This window comes from Rhinolophus ferrumequinum, chromosome 12, assembly GCF_004115265.2.
Source record: "Rhinolophus ferrumequinum isolate MPI-CBG mRhiFer1 chromosome 12, mRhiFer1_v1.p, whole genome shotgun sequence".
Lineage (NCBI taxonomy): Eukaryota > Metazoa > Chordata > Mammalia > Chiroptera > Rhinolophidae > Rhinolophus > Rhinolophus ferrumequinum.
The window spans coordinates 74929628-74947399 of NC_046295.1; the positions used below are offsets into that span (position 1 = coordinate 74929628).

The following is a 17772-nucleotide window of genomic DNA, read 5'->3' on the forward strand; positions in this document are numbered from 1 at the left end:
TGCATGCACAGAAGTGCTCTGTTCCAGCAGCTGCATGGTCATGGTGAGATCTAGAATATGAATATCCGAAGTTTTCAGATGTGGTGTAGAGAGAGAAAGCCATGAAGGAAGAAAGGAGGAAGGCATTTTTTTAATTATTATTTAATAGGCTTTAATTCTCAAGTTGAATACTTCTTTTTTCCCTCCTTCAGCATGGAGATGTCTGAATAATGAAGTCTGCATATAAAAATGCATTCTTGGAAGTTCTGTTAGCATGAATTGCTATTAACAATGATTAGAGTGTAAGCATTTTATCACCCATCATCCATTTAGTCTGCACTGAACTTTTTGACAGTGTCATGCAGAATTCTGGCGATGATGAAAGAGTGGAGCTAACCCTCCCAATTTTGTGCTTTGGCGAGGCTCTCAGACCCAGAAATGGGATGAGTAGACAGCTGCATGGTGCCTCTTAACGTTGAGATATGTGCTCTTTTTTAAGTCTTATCTCCTAATTGGCCTCTGGGATTATGGTCCTGGTGTCGTACTAACATCAGAGTTGGTGCAAACCGAGGGGAGCTGATTCTCTTCCTCTCCTTTCCTGCAGATGACCCCGGCCCTAGACTCAGTGCACAAGCTCAGGTCGCTGAGGATATTCTGGACAAATACAGGAATGCCATTAAACGAACCAGCCCCAGTGAAGGAGCGATGGCAAACTATGAAAGTACAGGTGATAACCATCATCAAGATTTGAATAGTAACTTTTGTATCAAATCATAGTGATAAAGGTGATCTGTAAAAGTCGCCTTTTAATAGCTACTTTTGAATAGCTGACAGAAAAATATGATACAATCCCCAAAATAAATTAAGAGGAAACAAAAGTATATAGAAGCATAAATTGTATACTGCATGTATTTGTGCTGTGTGTGCACAGAGTGTCTCTGGAAGGATCTCAGATGGATAAACTGGTAACGTGAGTTGGTTTGGGGGTGACTCATAGGGATCCTGAGAGGGGGAATCTGGGGAGAGGTGGGCTTCCTACACTTCTCACTTTGAAAAGTTGTAAAATAACAGAAAAGTTGAAAGACTAGTACAATGCAACTCCATATTTCCTCTACCTAGACTTATCAATTGTTAACATTTTGCCATTTTCTTTATATATATTGTTTCCTTAAGCATTTGAAACTATCTCCTAAGAATAAAGATATTTTTCCTATGTAAGCGCAGTATCTTTATTACACTAAGGAACTTTTTATGCCTTTTGATTTTATACATGTATTCTTATCTAAGTTATCTAAATTAATTAAAACGAACCATGGGAACCACAGAGCAGTCCTGGCTGCATTTGTGAGTTCACTCCCAGCTCATTCTTGGGCAGTGGGAGAAAACCTGGCTAGGAGGGCGGGAGGCCTGAGCACACGGTCTGCCTCAGCCACTGGCTAGCCAAGGCATTTACAGCAAGCTGTTTGCTGATAGGGGAGGATTCCGTGGCTATAAAATGAGGGTGTTGTGTAAAATGATTTCTGAGGCCCCTTTTAATTCTGTGGTTCAGTGATTCTTATTACAGAGTCGTATCTTTATTAAATTAGTAAAGACTTTCATTGTTTTAGTTTTTGATTAGGATTTGTGTGAGAAAAACCATTCTCTTCTCAGCAGGTGGTCTCTTGATATATTATCGTTGCTATCAATAACTTGTTTAAATGTTTGAAGTTTTCTTTCTTGCTCAGAGAACTCTTGTGGTAAAGCATATTGCTAATTTATTATTGAGATTGCTCTGAATAATTGCTAGTGCCAGAATATTCCAGATTAACCTGCTTATCCTTTTTTGGGGGGTGGGTTTTGTTCAGAGGTTATGGGTGATGGTGAAAGTGCTCATGATTCTCCCCGCGATGAAACACTGCAAAACATCTCTGCCGATGATCTCCCAGACTCGGCGAGCCAAGCGGCCCACCCTCAGGATTCCGCTTTCTCCTACAGGTATTCCTCTATAGGATTTAGGACTTTGAGGTTTGGACTTGTCATCACCTTGCAGTCACTTCAAGTCAAGTGATTCCTTGAGTCACTTAACAAATGTAAAAAGCAGAGAGAGAAGAACAAAATGGCTGTTGACTGAGAAGGCCACTTCATGTGTGGATGTCACAGACCCAAGGCTTTAATTCAGGGATATGCTCACAGGCACCACATAAGTCATTAAAACAAAACAAGTGGCAGTGCCTCTGCCCATGCAACGCTCCCAGCCCCTGCGAGAAATGTGGGGGAGGGGCAGATAGAAGGGAGGTTCAGCTGCGGGGTCGAATAACCGACTGTCCCCAGTGAGCCTACTGGAGCCCCCTCAGCTTGTCCTCATTACCCAGATTCAGCAGTTACTTCTACTGCGTTTCCCCAAAAATAAAACGGAGCCGGACAATCAGCTCTAATGCATCTTTTGGAGCAAAAATTAATAGAAGACCTGGTATTATATAAGACCCGGTCTTATTTTACTGTAAGGGTCTTCTATTAATTTTTGCTCCAAAAGACGCATTAGTGCTGATTGTCCGGCTCCGTCTTATTTTCGGGGAAACACGGTACATGGCCAATATTGTTTCATATTTACCTTCCCTGCCCCCATTGGTTTAAAGCAAACTCTAAATAGTACCATTTTATTTATAAATATTACGAAGTTTTATCATTTTTTTCCTACAGTAAAATTGGAGGGAGTGGCACACAGAATTTTAATTTTTCAGCCATGACTTTACCATCATATATGTTATGAATCTTTGCATAGTGGGTGGATGTTACATTTGATAGGCTAGATTTGTAAATTCCTCCTTTTACAGGAAGCAAACCTATAGGGAAAGACTTAGAGCTAGTCAGTTGAGCAGGACAAGTGTTAAACCCGCAGGAGGAGCAAACGCTGGCCTGTTCTCTGACGTGTTTCAGCGCCTTACTTTGCATCAGAAGGTCTGGTTCATGCCCTGTAGGACCTCAAAGGGCCTGACCACCAGCAGACAAGAGTATGAAGAGCTGCGTTACTGTGCAGTCGACACTTCACTGAAGGGTGCTTTGCCCTGGGTGATACTAGGTGCTTCGGTGGTTGGAAGTTGAAGCAGGTTTTGGCTCAGCACAAAAAGGTTTCAAACAATAGTGCAATAGTAAGAAAGGGCTTCTTGCCCGGTGGAGAGCTCATTTTGTATTGGGATGTGCATTTGTCAGGAGTTGCAGTAGAAGGCATTCTTAGTTTGGGTGGTGAGATGGTTCTGAAGACTTCTGCGGTGCCTCCCCACCCTGGTGCAGTACGTCATTCTGACACCTCACAGTGCTCTCCTGGCCTCAGCACGTGAGAGGAGGAAGCACCCGTTGTTTGACTGATGCTGGTGACCACATATGGGTCTTACCCAGAACACTTCACAGCCTTGCTCCTTGGGTAACCAGAAAGCCTCTTCCTTTAAGTGAGGCCTCAGTAACTTAAAAATTACCCTTTATTTATGACCACTTGAAACATTTGGGTTCTGAGGTAGCATATTAATTTATGTAGTAAATGTTCATAAAAGGTGACTATATCTGGATAAAGATATTAATGAATTTTTTACTTATTCTCCAGAGATGCAAAAAAGAAACTGAGGCTTGCTCTTTGCTCTGCGGATTCTGTTGCTTTCCCAATGCTAAGCCATTCAACAAGGAACGGTTTACCAGACCATACAGACCCAGAAGGTAAATTGCTACATGGTAGTTTCATTTTTTCTTATAAAAGTTGAACCATATGAAGTTGCCAGTATTCAACTGTCAGCTTTATAGCAATTCCATATGGTTCACCTTAATACAATTATGGTCTCAGTTAAGGGCACTTTGATTACTGAGGGTTCATTAAAGTGTTTTCTAATTGAGAGTGGCAATACCGCTTAGTTCTACTTTACATGGTAAAGCCGAATTGACATCGAAAGGCTGAGGAATGGCATACAGCTTATGTAAGCCCATGGAAATTCTCAACAGTAACAGAATTCTGATTTTTCTGTTTAGACAATGAAATTGTATGCTTCCTAAAAATTCAAATAGCTGAAGCAATTAATTTACAAGATAAGAACTTAATGGCTCAACTTCAAGAAACGATGCGTTGCGTGTGCCGCTTTGATAACAGGACGTGTAGGAAACTGCTGGCGTCTATTGCTGAGGACTACAGGTACTAACTACACCCAGCCCCGCTTCACCGGGCACCTGTTTCCAGCTGCAAGTGTTCTTCTCAGTCCTTGTTCCAGAGATGAATCTCGGCTTACTGCAAAGAGCTTGGCTATGTTTACCTGGATGTACATTTCCAAGGAACACATTTGTCTCTTTAGTCTGCAAGTGTAGTTATAAATGAGCAGCTCCTACTAACAGAAGTGCAGTTTGTTTCAGCTTTGCAGAGACACAGCTTTAGCAGAGTGAGGCCAGGACAACTGGGATAGAATTTTCCCTTTTGTAAGGATGACGGGAAAGACTACTTCTGTAAACTCGGAGGCAGGAGTAGGCCTAGGAATTGCTACCCTTTGTCTGTTGCCAGTTGCTTGCTCTCAGTGAAGAAGAAAAACGTAATTGAGAGGCTTAGGAAGTGAGGGGGCTTTGAGGCCTAGGGAACGGGTGCTCTAATAATTGTTACATTTGGACTGTGAAAATAATTATTGGCATGTTGAATGATCCAGTGGCATATTAACCTGTATCTTGTTGTTATTTTAGTTTCCTGTAGCAGTCAATTTCCTGTGAGGTGTAAGGTCCCACCAGCGTGGAGACGATGCTCCAATATAAACAGACCAGCAATGTGAAAGGACTTAATAATGAATCCTAAGTTAGGTAGCTGAGTCTTCAGCCCTGGAGGCGATACTCTTCACAAACAGGCAGAATGGTTCTGTTTCTTAGCTGGCAACATAGTTCGTCCTCAGGACAGTTGTCTGCAGCCTGACATGCCAATTTGTAAAATCAGAATCTATGAAGTCACTTTTTTTTTTAAAGAAAAATTAGGATTCTTAGTTTCCAAAGAGAGTGTTCACTGTCTGTATCTGATCTCAGGGAAAGCATATTTCCTTTTAGGAAAAGGGCGCCCTACATCGCTTACCTCACCCGGTGTCGGCAAGGACTGCAGACCACGCAGGCTCACCTGGAACGGCTGCTGCAGAGGGTTTTGCGGGACAAAGAGGTGGCCAATCGGTACTTCACCACCGTGTGTGTGAGGTTGCTGCTGGAGAGCAAAGAAAAGAAGATCAGGGAATTCATTCAAGGTAACTAAAGACCTTCAGGTTAAGCATTTCTCTTCAGCCACATATTATTGGGAAGTTTTGGAAATTGTTTTGCTTGTTTGTTTGAGTACCTATGTGTCTAAGAGCAGTTCCTTAGAGTCCGTTATTTTATAGATTCTTAATAATTAAACCTTGATGTCAAACCATTAATTTCATTTTTATTGAATTGGGTATCTATAGTTTATTTTAAAATTAGAAAAAATTGCTAGTTTTGGATCCACATAATTTTTCTCATTTTTTAAAACAAAGTGTATCATTTTTATAACAAACCTCTTACTCTTAAACTTTTACATATCTCTTACCTTTCTACTGATTTTTATGATTTGGCTGCATATTCTCCTAAAATAAACCATGTCCAGACACGTTAGGCTTTAAGAGTGTAGTCGTAGTGTCTACATAGCTAGTGATTAAAATGATTTCTATGCTCTTCTTTTTAAAATTGTTCAGGTATTGTATTTTAAAAATTACTATTTTGCATTGGAGACTTTCAGAAACTCACAGCAGCTGATGATAAAACTGCTCAGGTAGAAGACTTCCTGCAGTTCCTCTACGGCGCCATGGCCCAGGACGTCATATGGCAAAATGCCAGTGAAGAGCAGCTTCAGGATGCTCAGCTGGCCATTGAACGGAGCGTGATGAATCGGATTTTCAAGCTGGCCTTCTACCCTAATCAGGATGGGGACATACTTCGTGACCAGTGAGTGCAGTGCCTTGTTGGACTACCTAGGGACGCATCCGCTAGCCCCATGTTTTAGACGAGCTGTACATGAGACTTGGCATCTAATAGTAAGGGAAATGCATGTTACCATTTTTCACCCATCAGAGTTAAAAGATCAAAAAGAATGATATTGCCTTGTTTCGGGGATGTGGGGAATCAGGCCTGAGGGCATAAAGATTGGATGGCCTTGTTGGAAGGCACTGCTGTTTACTCTGCCTCAGCTGTTCTTCCCTTCTTCATACTCTCACTTGTCCTTCAGATCTTGACTCAAGCGTCACTTCCTCAGGGAAAGTTTTCTGACCTTTCTGACTAGGTTAACTCTCCTTCGGGGCTCTCAGGCCTGTGTACCTTGCCTTAGCACCTGCCACAATTGCAGTCTCACATTTCTTAGAGTCATGATTCTCAGCTCGGCACTACTGACATTTGGGGCCAGGGGAGTCTCTGATGTGGGTTCTGTCGTGTGCATTGCAGGATATTTAGTAGCATCCCTGGCCTCTGCACACTAGGCTCAGTACCGACCGCACCAGTTGTGAGAACCACAAATGTCTCCAGACATTGCTGACTGTCCTTGGGGGGCAAAATCGCCCCCTGTTCTTGAGCACTGGTTCGTCTGATGAATGCTGCACTTTCCCACCGGATCGTCCATGAGGGCAGGAACATAATGCTTTTTTACTCACCACTCTTATTACAGCATCAGGCACAGTGCTTGACTTCTAACATGCGTTCATTATTTATTAGGAATGAAAAGTTACATGTTTGAATATCAAAAAATACCTGACATTGTGTGGTATGTGACTTATATCTCAGTAACACTCTTTTTAAAAAGTGATCCTAAAAAAAACATTAATCCTGAAAAAAAAACATCTAGAATGGAAACAGTGGTTACTTTGGAAAGTGAGACTGGATGATTCGGCATTTTTCTTTTTCTTCTCTGTATTTTCTCTGCTTTACAACCCTGTTTCTGCCCCAGGTGTGTCGAGGTGGCCATCACGCTCTCCAGCCGTAACAGTGACTTACTGTACCGGCGACTCTAGGGGTCCATGTACTAGGATCTCAGGGTGGGGCATTCGTGGCTTTTATAAGAGTTTTTTTCCATGGAAATTTTAAGATACTGCATGTATATTTGAGAGTTCACTTTCCTTGGAGTGGGCGAGGGTTGTTCCAACCTGTGTGTATCACATGTTCATAATTCAGAGGCTTTTAGCCACCGCAGGCCTCTGTACCCAGTACGCCAGCTGGGACCCATCTTCTCTCCAGAGTACCAGTTTTGGGCTTCTAGCGTGGGATAAGGAGTGGGGACATTCAAACTGTATTTACTCAGAGAGCAGCTTTGAAGCAGATTGTTCCTGCCCTCTCCTCCATGGCATTTCTGCAGGTCTTATAGAGGGGAGAGCTAACAGTGTTCTGCAGAGAACACTAGAAGCCAGGAAAGCCAGATTTAGCTCCCGCTGTTGACCCTGTGTGGCTTTAGGCAAAACAGTTACCTGTTTAAGCCTAATTATTTTCATCTGTGAAATGAGAGGTTGCGTGTTTTCAGAGTCCCTTCTCCATCCAAGCATCTGTGATCTTTGGTTTCTGGCTGTTGATCCCTCTACTTCCTGTCAACCTGCTTCCTAATTGGTGTGTCCCGGCAGTTTCTGGGCTGAGGGCTCCTCCTCTTCCGTTGGAGTGCTGTCCCAGCCTGGGAAAGAAGGACTTCCCTACTCGCCCTGCATGCCCTCCCTCAGCATTTCTAAGCAGACCCTACGTATGACTGTTTTTGACAAGACAGAATACTTATAGCTAAAAGCTCATCTCACCCGGAATTGTCATCTATATCTAGACATAAGTCTAAAACATTTGAAATGTTTTCAAGAAATCAGTTACTACTATCTGTGTTCCTTATTTTCTGAAATACGTATTTACGCATGTGTTTCCGGGGTTTTCAGGGTTCTTCATGAACATATCCAGAGACTGTCTAAAGTAGTGACTGCAAATCACAGAGCTCTCCAGATCCCAGAGGTAATGTAGGTGAATTTGGGGGTGGGAGGGATGAGAACTGAAAGTTGCTCGGTGTGCCCTATATGCATGTTACCAGCTTTTCGAGGAAACAAAGTATAGTAAAGTATGTGTGGGGACAGAGTCAGAAGTGCAGTTTCCAGGCTCTCGGCCTCACGTGGAAAGGTGCTGGCTCAGGTAGTAAATGGCCATCAACTGTGATTGGATGGCCATCAGCTGTGGCTAGTTGGCGGTCAGCTGTAACCAGTGCGTCATTGGCCACTAATATAACTGCTGTGGCTACGCTAGCAACAGACGGGGGCTAGCAAGAAGATAGTGGCTGGCAAGCGCAGATTACAGTTAGGATGGCCGGTTGCGGACAGTGTGGCTCCTGCTTCCTGTGTCTCCAACCCAGCTGCCAGCAAGACTATAGTGGTGTGACTCCCCTAACTATGGCTCCGTGGGTGTTCCTTTTTGGCCTCACCATATCCTGCATTCTTATGTGGGGAGCGGGAGCAGAGACCCCGCAGGCTGCCCTGCATGACAAATGGCGCAGCGAGCAGGGTCTCCCACATGACACCCCGCATGACACATGGTGCAGCGAGCAGGGTATGGTGCCGGCCAAAGTTCTCCGAAGGGTGGTGGAACAGTTTGTGCGTATGAACACTCGGTCTCGGGAGGACCAAGAGGAGCAGCTGGACCCCCATGGAGGGGTGGGAAGACGTGGACGGTTCCCCAACCAGCATAAGACGGAGAAAGCGAAGGTCTTTGCGGCCCTGTGAGCTGGGAAGTGCTTGCTGAGGCAGCCCGGATGCGGGACTTGTAGTCCCAGGAGGAATTGCTTGCTGAGTCCTCCGTGGGAGCTGAGGGTGACGTCAAGGTCGTCCCTCACCCCAGGACAGTCCTGGTAAATGACTGTGGACTATGGGGAATTGCCTTCTATCCCTAATTTAATGGACCACTTGACTGTTTGCTTGGGAACTTACCACCATGTAGTGGAACTGGCGGGTGTTTGCTTTTATTTCTTGACCGGCCGCCATCGATAATATGTAAGCACCTTGACCGTGAGTTGCTGTTGTTCCAGCACGGTACCCTGAGAGGCCCAGAGAGAATGGCAGTGCCCTGAGAGCCCTGGTTGAGCCCAGGAAGTCTGGCTGTGCCCAGAGAGAGTGGCAGTGCCCTGAGAGGCCCTGGCTAAGTCCAGGAAGTCTGGCTATGCCCAGAGAGTGGCTGTGCCCAGGGAGACTGGCGGTACCCTAAGAAGCCCAGGAAGTCTGGCTGTGCCCAGAAGGACTGGTGGTGCCCTGAAAAACCCGGGCTGTGCCCAAAGAGTCTGGCTGTGTCCAGGATATTGCATTCACCTCCAGGCTCCTCGCACAGGGTCCCTCGCAGAAGACGCTTGTCGCATAGATTGTGTGGCGAGACCCTGTAGGGGTGGAGTGTGGGGACAGAGCCAGGAGTGCAGTTTCCAGGCTCTCGGCCTCATGTGGAAAGGTGCTGGCTCAGGTAGTAAATGGCCATCAACTGTGATTGGATGGCCATCAGCTGTGGCTAGTTGGCCATCAGCTGTAACCAGTGAGCCATTGGCCACTAATATAACTGCCATAGCTACACTAGCAGAAAAAATGGGGGCTAGCAAATGGTGGCTGAGCTAGCAAGTGCGGATTGCAGTTAGCACGGCGGGTTGCGGACATTGTGGCTCCTGCTTCCTGTGTCTCCAACCCAGCCGCCAGCGAGACTATAATGGTATGACTCCCTTACCTATGGCCCCGTGGGTGTTCCTTTTTGGCCTCACCATATCCTGCGTTCTTATGTGGGGAGCGGGACCAGAGACCCCACAGGCCGCCCCGCACGACAGTATGTAACACTATTTGCATTAGAGGTAATTCGGTCTAACTGTGAAGTTCTCGAAGAGTCCTCCAAGGATTAAGGTTGATTCCCAGGCATGGAAAGGGACCCTGTGGTGGAGAGGAGGTAGAGCTTGCCTTGAAGAACTCCTGCCCTGGGGCCACTGGTGTGCAGGCACGACGTCTGCGTCACAGAAACTGCTGTTCCAGCAGAGGAAACTGATCGGAACTTGTTGCAAAGTTACCTTTAGTTATGGATACTGCCGTGTTTCCCCGAAAAGAAGACCTAGCCGGACAATCAGCTCTAATGCCTCTTTTGGAGCAAAAATTAATATAAGACCCGGTTTTATATTATGTTATATAATACTATATTATACCGGGTCTTATATAATATATTATATAATTATATATAATATAATATACATAATTAACATATATATTAATAGAATAATATATATAATATAAGACCGGGTCTTATATTAATTTTTGCTCCAAAAGATGCATTAGAGCTGATTGTCCAGCTAGTTTTTATTTTCGGGAAACACGGTAGCATTTTTACCTGCCCTACAGCTCTTATTAGGAAAATTTCAGGTGTTTGAGCTTTCTGGTTGGTTGATTAAAAATCCACCAATGAACATTGATTAGCATAACGTTCTTAATTGTCTTCGATTTTTTGAATCTGTTATTTCTAGAGCTACTACAGCAAAGGCACCTACTAATTTTTAAATTTTTTTCTCTCAAGAAAAGTAGCTTGTTTGTGCTTTTAGAATCAGCTACTGCATGTAGAGAAATCCCACCATAGCTATTCAAGAAAGGTAATTGTTTGGAATTTTATGATTTCTAGGTTCTGTGTTATTGTATGCCCTTTTTTCTTTTAATGAATATCTTTTTAAAGTATAAAGCATATTATTTAAAAGTTTAAAAGTTAAGCTTCAGTCTTTAGTGGAAGGGGAAGGAACCGCAGTGTGGTTTTACCGAAGAAGGGAAAAGGCAAAAACCCTCCCCTTCTGCCTCCTGACGGAAGGAGGTTTCTGTGGTCGCTGCCTCTGGTTGCCATGAGATTCAAGCCTGCCTGCCTGTCTGTGGTCTCACTTAGGTTTATCTTCGGGAGGCACCGTGGCCGTCTGCACAGTCAGAGATCAGGACGATAAGTGCTTACAAAACCCCGCGGGACAAAGTCCAGTGCATCCTGAGAATGTGCTCCACGATCATGAACCTCCTGAGCCTGGCCAATGAGGACTCTGTCCCGGGAGCAGACGACTTCGTTCCCGTTCTGGTGTTTGTACTGATAAAGGTGGGCGCCTCCCCACGACGAGTGGGGAGTTTATTCTGAGCAGGTAGTGCAGAGTGGTGCAGGATGTTAGAGAACTTGGCTCTTTTCCAAGTCTTACGCCCTGTATTATCCAGAAAGAAAGTGTCTACTGTCAAGTGTTGTTCTGTCCAGAAGGTAGGGTTTTCGAAAGAAAAGATGGGAGGACCAGATTCCTAGGTAAACATTTTCAGCTTTTCAAGCAGTGCCTGAAGTTCTTGGTTGGGGATCAGTATATAATTATTGAATGAATGAATGAATGAATGTGCTTTTAGCATCTTCTTTCACATTGAATTCTTCAGAGTACTTGTCACAAACTACTAAATTTGCCAATCATCTCTCTCTTCCTCCAGCTTCTTAATTTGTAACTATACCATGTTATTTTAAAAAGTACTGACATCTCTTGTCGTTTTTTGACTTTAAAATTAAAATTTCATGATGTAAACAGCTTATTTTGAACATTTTGAAGGAGACCATGTGATTTGGGAGCACACAGACAAGTGACTGCATCAGTTATGTGTTTCAGTCAGCTCAGCCCATCTGTTGATGTCTAAAGTATATTTGACACATATCTTACTAATTCTTAGTTTGCAATATTTCTGCAACCCGAACTCTTTGAGTCAGAAACCTATAGGATCAGTGTGTGATCAGCCTTCGTAACTGCTCCGGTTGGCCCCTGCTCTTCTCTCTCCCACATGTGATGTGTCTAGTCCTTACACAGAGCCAGTTCAAGGTTGTTTTAACAAGCAGGACTTGTCTTATCTTTCTAACCACTTGACACACATGTGTCCTTTCTCTCCACATGAAGAAGGTGAAAAAGCAGATGTCTTTGTTGCCTCTTGCAATGGAGGGAACATTATCTCTCTTAGGTTTTTCCTTCTTAGCTGATTCGGCCTGCACTTAGTAACCAGCTAGAACTCAGCTTGCGTACATCATTTATTTTCTTATCTAACATTCTGGAATCTGGGATGTTGAGTTAAGTCCACTGGGATTAGTTCAGCCTCCTAACTAAACCCACTGATGGGTTTAAGTGATTTGCAGAATAGAGAAGCTCTAGGTCAGCTAGGATTAGAGGCCCACTTGCCTTTCCAGTATACTGTTGCTGCTCATAGTAGCTAGGGTTTACAAAATAGTTCCAAAAAGGAATTTAGGGGTTGTTTTCAGAAGCACTGATATCTCTTTCACAGAAAAACATTGGAAAATGTTAACCTAAATGATTTTTGCAGAGCCACACATCTGGGTAATTGACTCTCTTTATTTTTCACTTCTCTAGGCAAATCCACCCTGTCTGCTGTCCACTGTTCAATATATCAGCAGCTTTTATGCCAGCTGTCTGTCTGGAGAGGAGTCCTATTGGTGGATGCAGTTCACAGCAGCAGTGGAATTCATTAAAACTATTGATGACCGGAAGTGACCAAGACCAAGGCCCACCAAGGCAGCAGACTGTCAGATGGGCAAACACATCGTGAAGAAAATGGACCAGCTGCTTTGAAGGCTGAAGATTGTTTTTGTATAATATTGTACAGCATTCAGACATTTTCAGACAGATCTTTACTAAACAGATTAATGAGCTAACAAGCAGGTTCTCTTTTCTTTAGGCTCCTTTCCTTTCTGAGTTGCATATTTTGTTGTTTTCTTGTCCCCAAGTGGAGAATAGTACTGCAAAAAGGGACCACATTTTTCAGGTATTTTGAAATATTAAAAAACAAAGCAAAATCTCCTAGAATATTCCTAGATCTCCATTCATGGATACCTGTTCTTTCCTTTTATTTTTAAAAAAGAAAAGTACACCTCTTTTAAGATGCTAACTCCTATAGGCATCCAGTGGAAGGAAAATACGAGTTGCACTGAGGGTTATAATGGTGGTGACATTAGTGGCATTATCTATAAATACACTCACCTAAATTGAAAAGCTAAGAAGGAAATGTAAATATAATATATATTTATATTTGATGTAATATGGACATCTTCAGATTCTAATAAACAAGGAATATTGCTCATAGTAGATTGTGATGTACCCTCTTGTGAAATGGTTTCCTTGACAAAATTTAAGCTGAGCTTAAAAGCAAAGAACAAAAACACCACACAAATATTTATTAAAATGTAATACAGCTTATTGAACTTTTAGGTGTGGAGTTTGGTGCACAGGTCTGCGTTTGATGAGTACGAAAGTCACTGAGTAGGTCACAGACACTTCTCACCATGGACATCGCTGAGCCTGCTGTAGGAGAGAGACCTTAGTCGCCACACATTACATACAAAGGAACAGTAGACACCTAATACTTTATTGTGGTACTTCTCATCTGAAATACTAAGTATAGTGTAGAAACCCCAAACAGAGCTCCTTATAAGCCTTTAAATGTAATATATATTGATGATTATTCACATTGAATGCGCAGACCAGGAATTCGGTGAATGTCATTTTTTAAAAAACTAATTTGTATTGTGTGCTCTAGTGATAACGAGTTTTATTAGTGATAAACTATTTTAACCAACCATACTATTCTTATGGAAAAAAAATCTATTTTGGCAGGTTTCTGTGCCTTTATTTCACTCTTCTGAAAAAATACGTGTTTCAATATTTTGGTTTGATTGTATATTGATAATTAATCAGGAATGGGTTTTGGTGTCTGAGAAATCAGCCAATAGGCACACCAGACCTTCAAGCACAAGTCTTATACATGGTCATCCCTGACTGGTTTCACTATGTGTGTTTCCTAATCATGTTTAGCTTCTTTTATAACAGACTCAGTCCCATCCCTTGAGTCCCTTGTTGCTGACAGCATTTCCAGGCATTTTTAAGGGAACTGTGACAAACAGCCTCAAGAGATGAATGCGGAGGTTGTCTTCTCCCTCTCTCCAAGATCTCTGTGTCTCATTGTGCCTAAAGAAGCGGATTTTTCTTTATGCCCCCACCTCTTCTCGTTCATTTCTTTTAAGAATACCGAAATAAGTGGCATAGGAGTGTGGGATTTGGTTTCTGCCTTTTAGGGAGAGATCTGAATTAAACTAGTACTACAAAATGTCCTTTTCAATGTTAGGTCAAGAAATCGGTGTACAGTCATGTGCTTCATGGACTGTAACTGTGCAACTTGCCTGGGTATTAGAAGTCAAATCCCATCGTAAATACTTTACAAGACCAACAAAACGGTCTAACACGATTTCTGAGACCTAAAGCGAGTCCATTTACTTCAGCATTTGATTCAATAAATGTTAGGTCAATAGAAGACTTGGAATAGTTGAAATTCATTGTTATAGGATTTAACTCAGAAGTCAATGTGTTTTTTTCCTCTACAGTGGTTACTAAGTCTATTCCATAGGGATAACTGAAGATGTGGACACTGAACAGGGCTCTTTTCTTTGAGTTTGGGGTGTAGGGCTGACTGCAGGGCTTGAGCCAGTGGTGAAGGTAGAACCCTCAGTGACACCTCTGAGGTGGAGGCGGGTGCTCGGGTCTTGACCCAGGAGCTGGCAGAGACGCAGAACCCAGCTCAGCTCCCTCTGTCAGGAGCAAGGGCTGCTTCAGCACTAACCATCACTGGCTGGATTTCATGGCAGGGTTTATTGTAGTGCTGATTTCTGAAGTTAGCATTTGGTGGGTAGAAGATAGGGTGTCATTTGATTTTGCGCTTTCAGGGAAGAGGAATAGTTGTTCTTTGAATGTTTCTTCCAGTACTTATTTTACATGAAGGATTAGTGCAAAAGGACACAATCACCCATAGGAAACATTCGGTAGCCACTGATTATTACCTGGATTTACACAGTTAACTAATGGGAAGACAGTGGCTCAGTGCTCTGAAGTCGTGTGGAATTAACCTTATAGTTTGTGTTTTGTGTTTATATTCTGCTGCTGGAGAAAGCTAAGAAATCCACAGATTGAAGATTGTCTTTCCTTGTAGAATGGTTTGTTTAATAAACCTGGTAAATGTTTTGTTTTCTTTCTCCACTTTAGGTCAAATCTCAGTCACAGCTATTGCATTCTGCTTTTTCTTTTTAAAAACCCTGCTTAAGAAAGCCTTTTTGATACAGATATTAAATCGCTGCAGTAAGAGAATTGGGCTTTGTGAGGGATTGCAAGTAGATGTGATACATGGTTTTTTTCTTTTCCTGTTGTGTCCCAGAAGCCTTTGTTCAACGTGGACTTTGTCTGTGGTCCTGAGGTGCCCAAGCAATAGAACAAAGTGTTGCCAAACAGTATCGAGCTGGAAGCATCTGAAGCTGACTGAGTGTGCCTAGTGGGCACCGTTTCCCTACTGCCTGCCCGGGAAGCCCATCTGGGGCCAAGGAAAGGCCAACTAAGTGTTTTAAATGAGTGAGGTTTTAAAAATTCCCTTTTCTGTTGTGATTTGGGTGTGAAAGGGGAAAGTAGGACCATACTTGCGCAAAATTATTAGTGGATCGCGTAGACGTGATAGAAATGTAATGGAGTTAGCTTCCTCCATCTGTGCATCCTGCCTTTTCTTCTACCCCCCTCCATTCCTGCTTTACTTCTTTAAGGAAAAGTCAGTGTTCGCCCTCCTTTTAGTTCTTTTAAGTCTGGTGAATTTATTCTGTATGCAATTGCCGTAATTTGGGGGGTGAGAATCAAACAGTCTTGAAGCTCAAAGAATTTTTAGTAAGTAGATTAACTGATGAGATAGTTGCAATATTTTGAATGTCAAAATGCTTGAGAACTTTGCCAGATTAAATATCTTAGAATGTAGGTTGCCCAAGAAGTAGGATGACCAGGAATAGCTTTACTCCTCTTGAGATCACTTGGACAGAGGAAGGTATAGTTTGCCTCAGTGTCAGGATTGGTGTGGGTGAGCTGTGGCGTCACCGTGGAGCTGCCGGGTCCCACAGGTCCCCTCAGCACGGGTCAAGTTCACGAGAGGAAGTCCTCTCCACTTGGTTAATGGCAGGCAGTGTGGGCAGGGGCCTCATGCCTTAAGAATTCACCTCTGCTGAGTTGATAATTGTCTTGTTTACCACTCTCTTGTGCTTCACCTGTATTAAAAAGCTTTGTACTGCCTCTCTTGAAACTGATGAAACCTATAAGCCTCAGTTAATGAGCGTGCACAGTCTTGTATATGTACAGGAAACCCATCCTGTCTCCTAATGTGACTATTATGATATTCTGTAAAACTGATTAAAAGGGGAGAGCAGTTGAATTCACTGGGCTTTATGTTTCCATCCTCTGTTTTGTACTCAGAAGCATTTCTGCAAGTTTCTTTGACTTCTCGAATATTACTAATGTTCACCATGAATTCACACTTATCTTTTTCACCTGAACATCTAAGGATACTTGTTAAGTGCGGTACAGGAAGGAATTAGAATGGTCCAGTTGTCACCAACGAGATGGTGAACATCTGCTGGTTTTTTTTTTTTTAAACTTGTGTGTTTTTCCAGGACCCATCAGCTCCAAGTCGAGTAGTTGTTTCAATCTAGTTGTGGAAGGTGCAGCTCACAGTGGCCCATGAGGGGATCGAACCAGCAACCTTGATGTTATGAGCGTGCTCTAACCCACTGAGCCAACCAGCTGCCCCCGAACATCTGCTGTTTTAACCCAGTTCCTCGCTGACCTCTGGATTTGGTAGCCGTCCATCAAGCCTTAGTTCTGACAGCAAAGCTTCCAATCACCATAGTCACTGAAGCCTTTATTAATCTCAGCTGAGGGGAGTTGCTATTAGACAAAGAGCCCTTGTCACAGAGGCAAGCTCTCTCTTCAGATTCCCCTCGCTGGTGGAACTGTGCTTTCCCAATGTTGATAGCTCTTCATGTAGAAGGAACCATTTAGACATTAGGACTCAGTTTTCACTGAGTCCGTTCAGTATTAAAATTAATGCTGCGACTTGCCTAGAACTGAAAATAGAATTCAACTTTTCTTGCCAACTTGGAATTACCTATGTCCCTTGGACTCCTGTTACATTTGTACCCACTCAATCCTCCCTCCAAGTAAGTGGCTCTGTAGCTTTTCCCAAAGGATGCTGAACAAGTGACTGTTTAGGCCTCCCTGCAGTGCTTCCTGTAAAATGTGTCACGATCCTGAAAAGTGAAATAGGTCAGCAGCTCCTCTTGCCTATAAATGTGTCCTCTACCTAAAGGTTTAAGTATTCATTGAAGTGCTTTCTCTTCAGTCATTTCATCCCAGAAGAATCCTTTTCCATCTTCTTAGGGTACCAAATTGCAGTGCATAGACTTTTTAAAAAATTGACCAGAGCTACTGGGAAGCTCGGGTTGTGGGGGTCCAGAAAACATCTTCCATCTTTTGTGCTAAGATGGAAATATCTCTCAGTTCCAAATCACTGAACCTGTTGTAGACCATGAACATGAAAATCATGGTAATCTTATTTCTGTTAACTAGGAATCCAACACCTTCAAAAATTGCTGGTCAAAACCATTAAATTTGATGCCCCCGAGAAAAGTATCCACATTTTCTCTTCTGCTTTCTTTAGCTTTCCTAATTTGTGCTTTGGACACAACTTTTGTCATCAAAGCTGTTGATTTAAATACATAGCTGCTGATGTTTGGATCATTAACACCTGGTGAGTTCAGTCAAGGGATCTGATCTTACAGTGACCAAATATATAATCTGGGAGTGGGGCCCGAAATTGGTCCATTTTTAAGTGCCCTAGGGCATTCTATAAACCTTTGTTTTCCAAACTTCCCTGTTGAAAATCACCTGGTACTCCTGTTGGTAAATCAGGATCCATAAGGGAT

At 43.0% G+C, this 17772-nt stretch overlaps 1 protein-coding gene across 1 annotated transcript in view; it reads left to right on the forward strand.

The window, feature by feature from the left end:
* The window catches only part of GAPVD1 (GTPase activating protein and VPS9 domains 1), a 65595-nt gene extending 49353 nt beyond the window's left edge, over nt 1-16242 (forward strand). The window contains 9 exon segments of the mRNA XM_033122354.1: nt 584-706; nt 1824-1953; nt 3557-3666; nt 3973-4132; nt 5017-5204; nt 5706-5919; nt 7869-7941; nt 10861-11058; nt 12347-16242. Coding sequence (XP_032978245.1) covers nt 584-706; nt 1824-1953; nt 3557-3666; nt 3973-4132; nt 5017-5204; nt 5706-5919; nt 7869-7941; nt 10861-11058; nt 12347-12487 — 1337 coding nt within the window. The 3' untranslated portion in view covers nt 12488-16242.
* The last annotated feature ends 1530 nt before the right edge of the window (nt 16243-17772 follow it).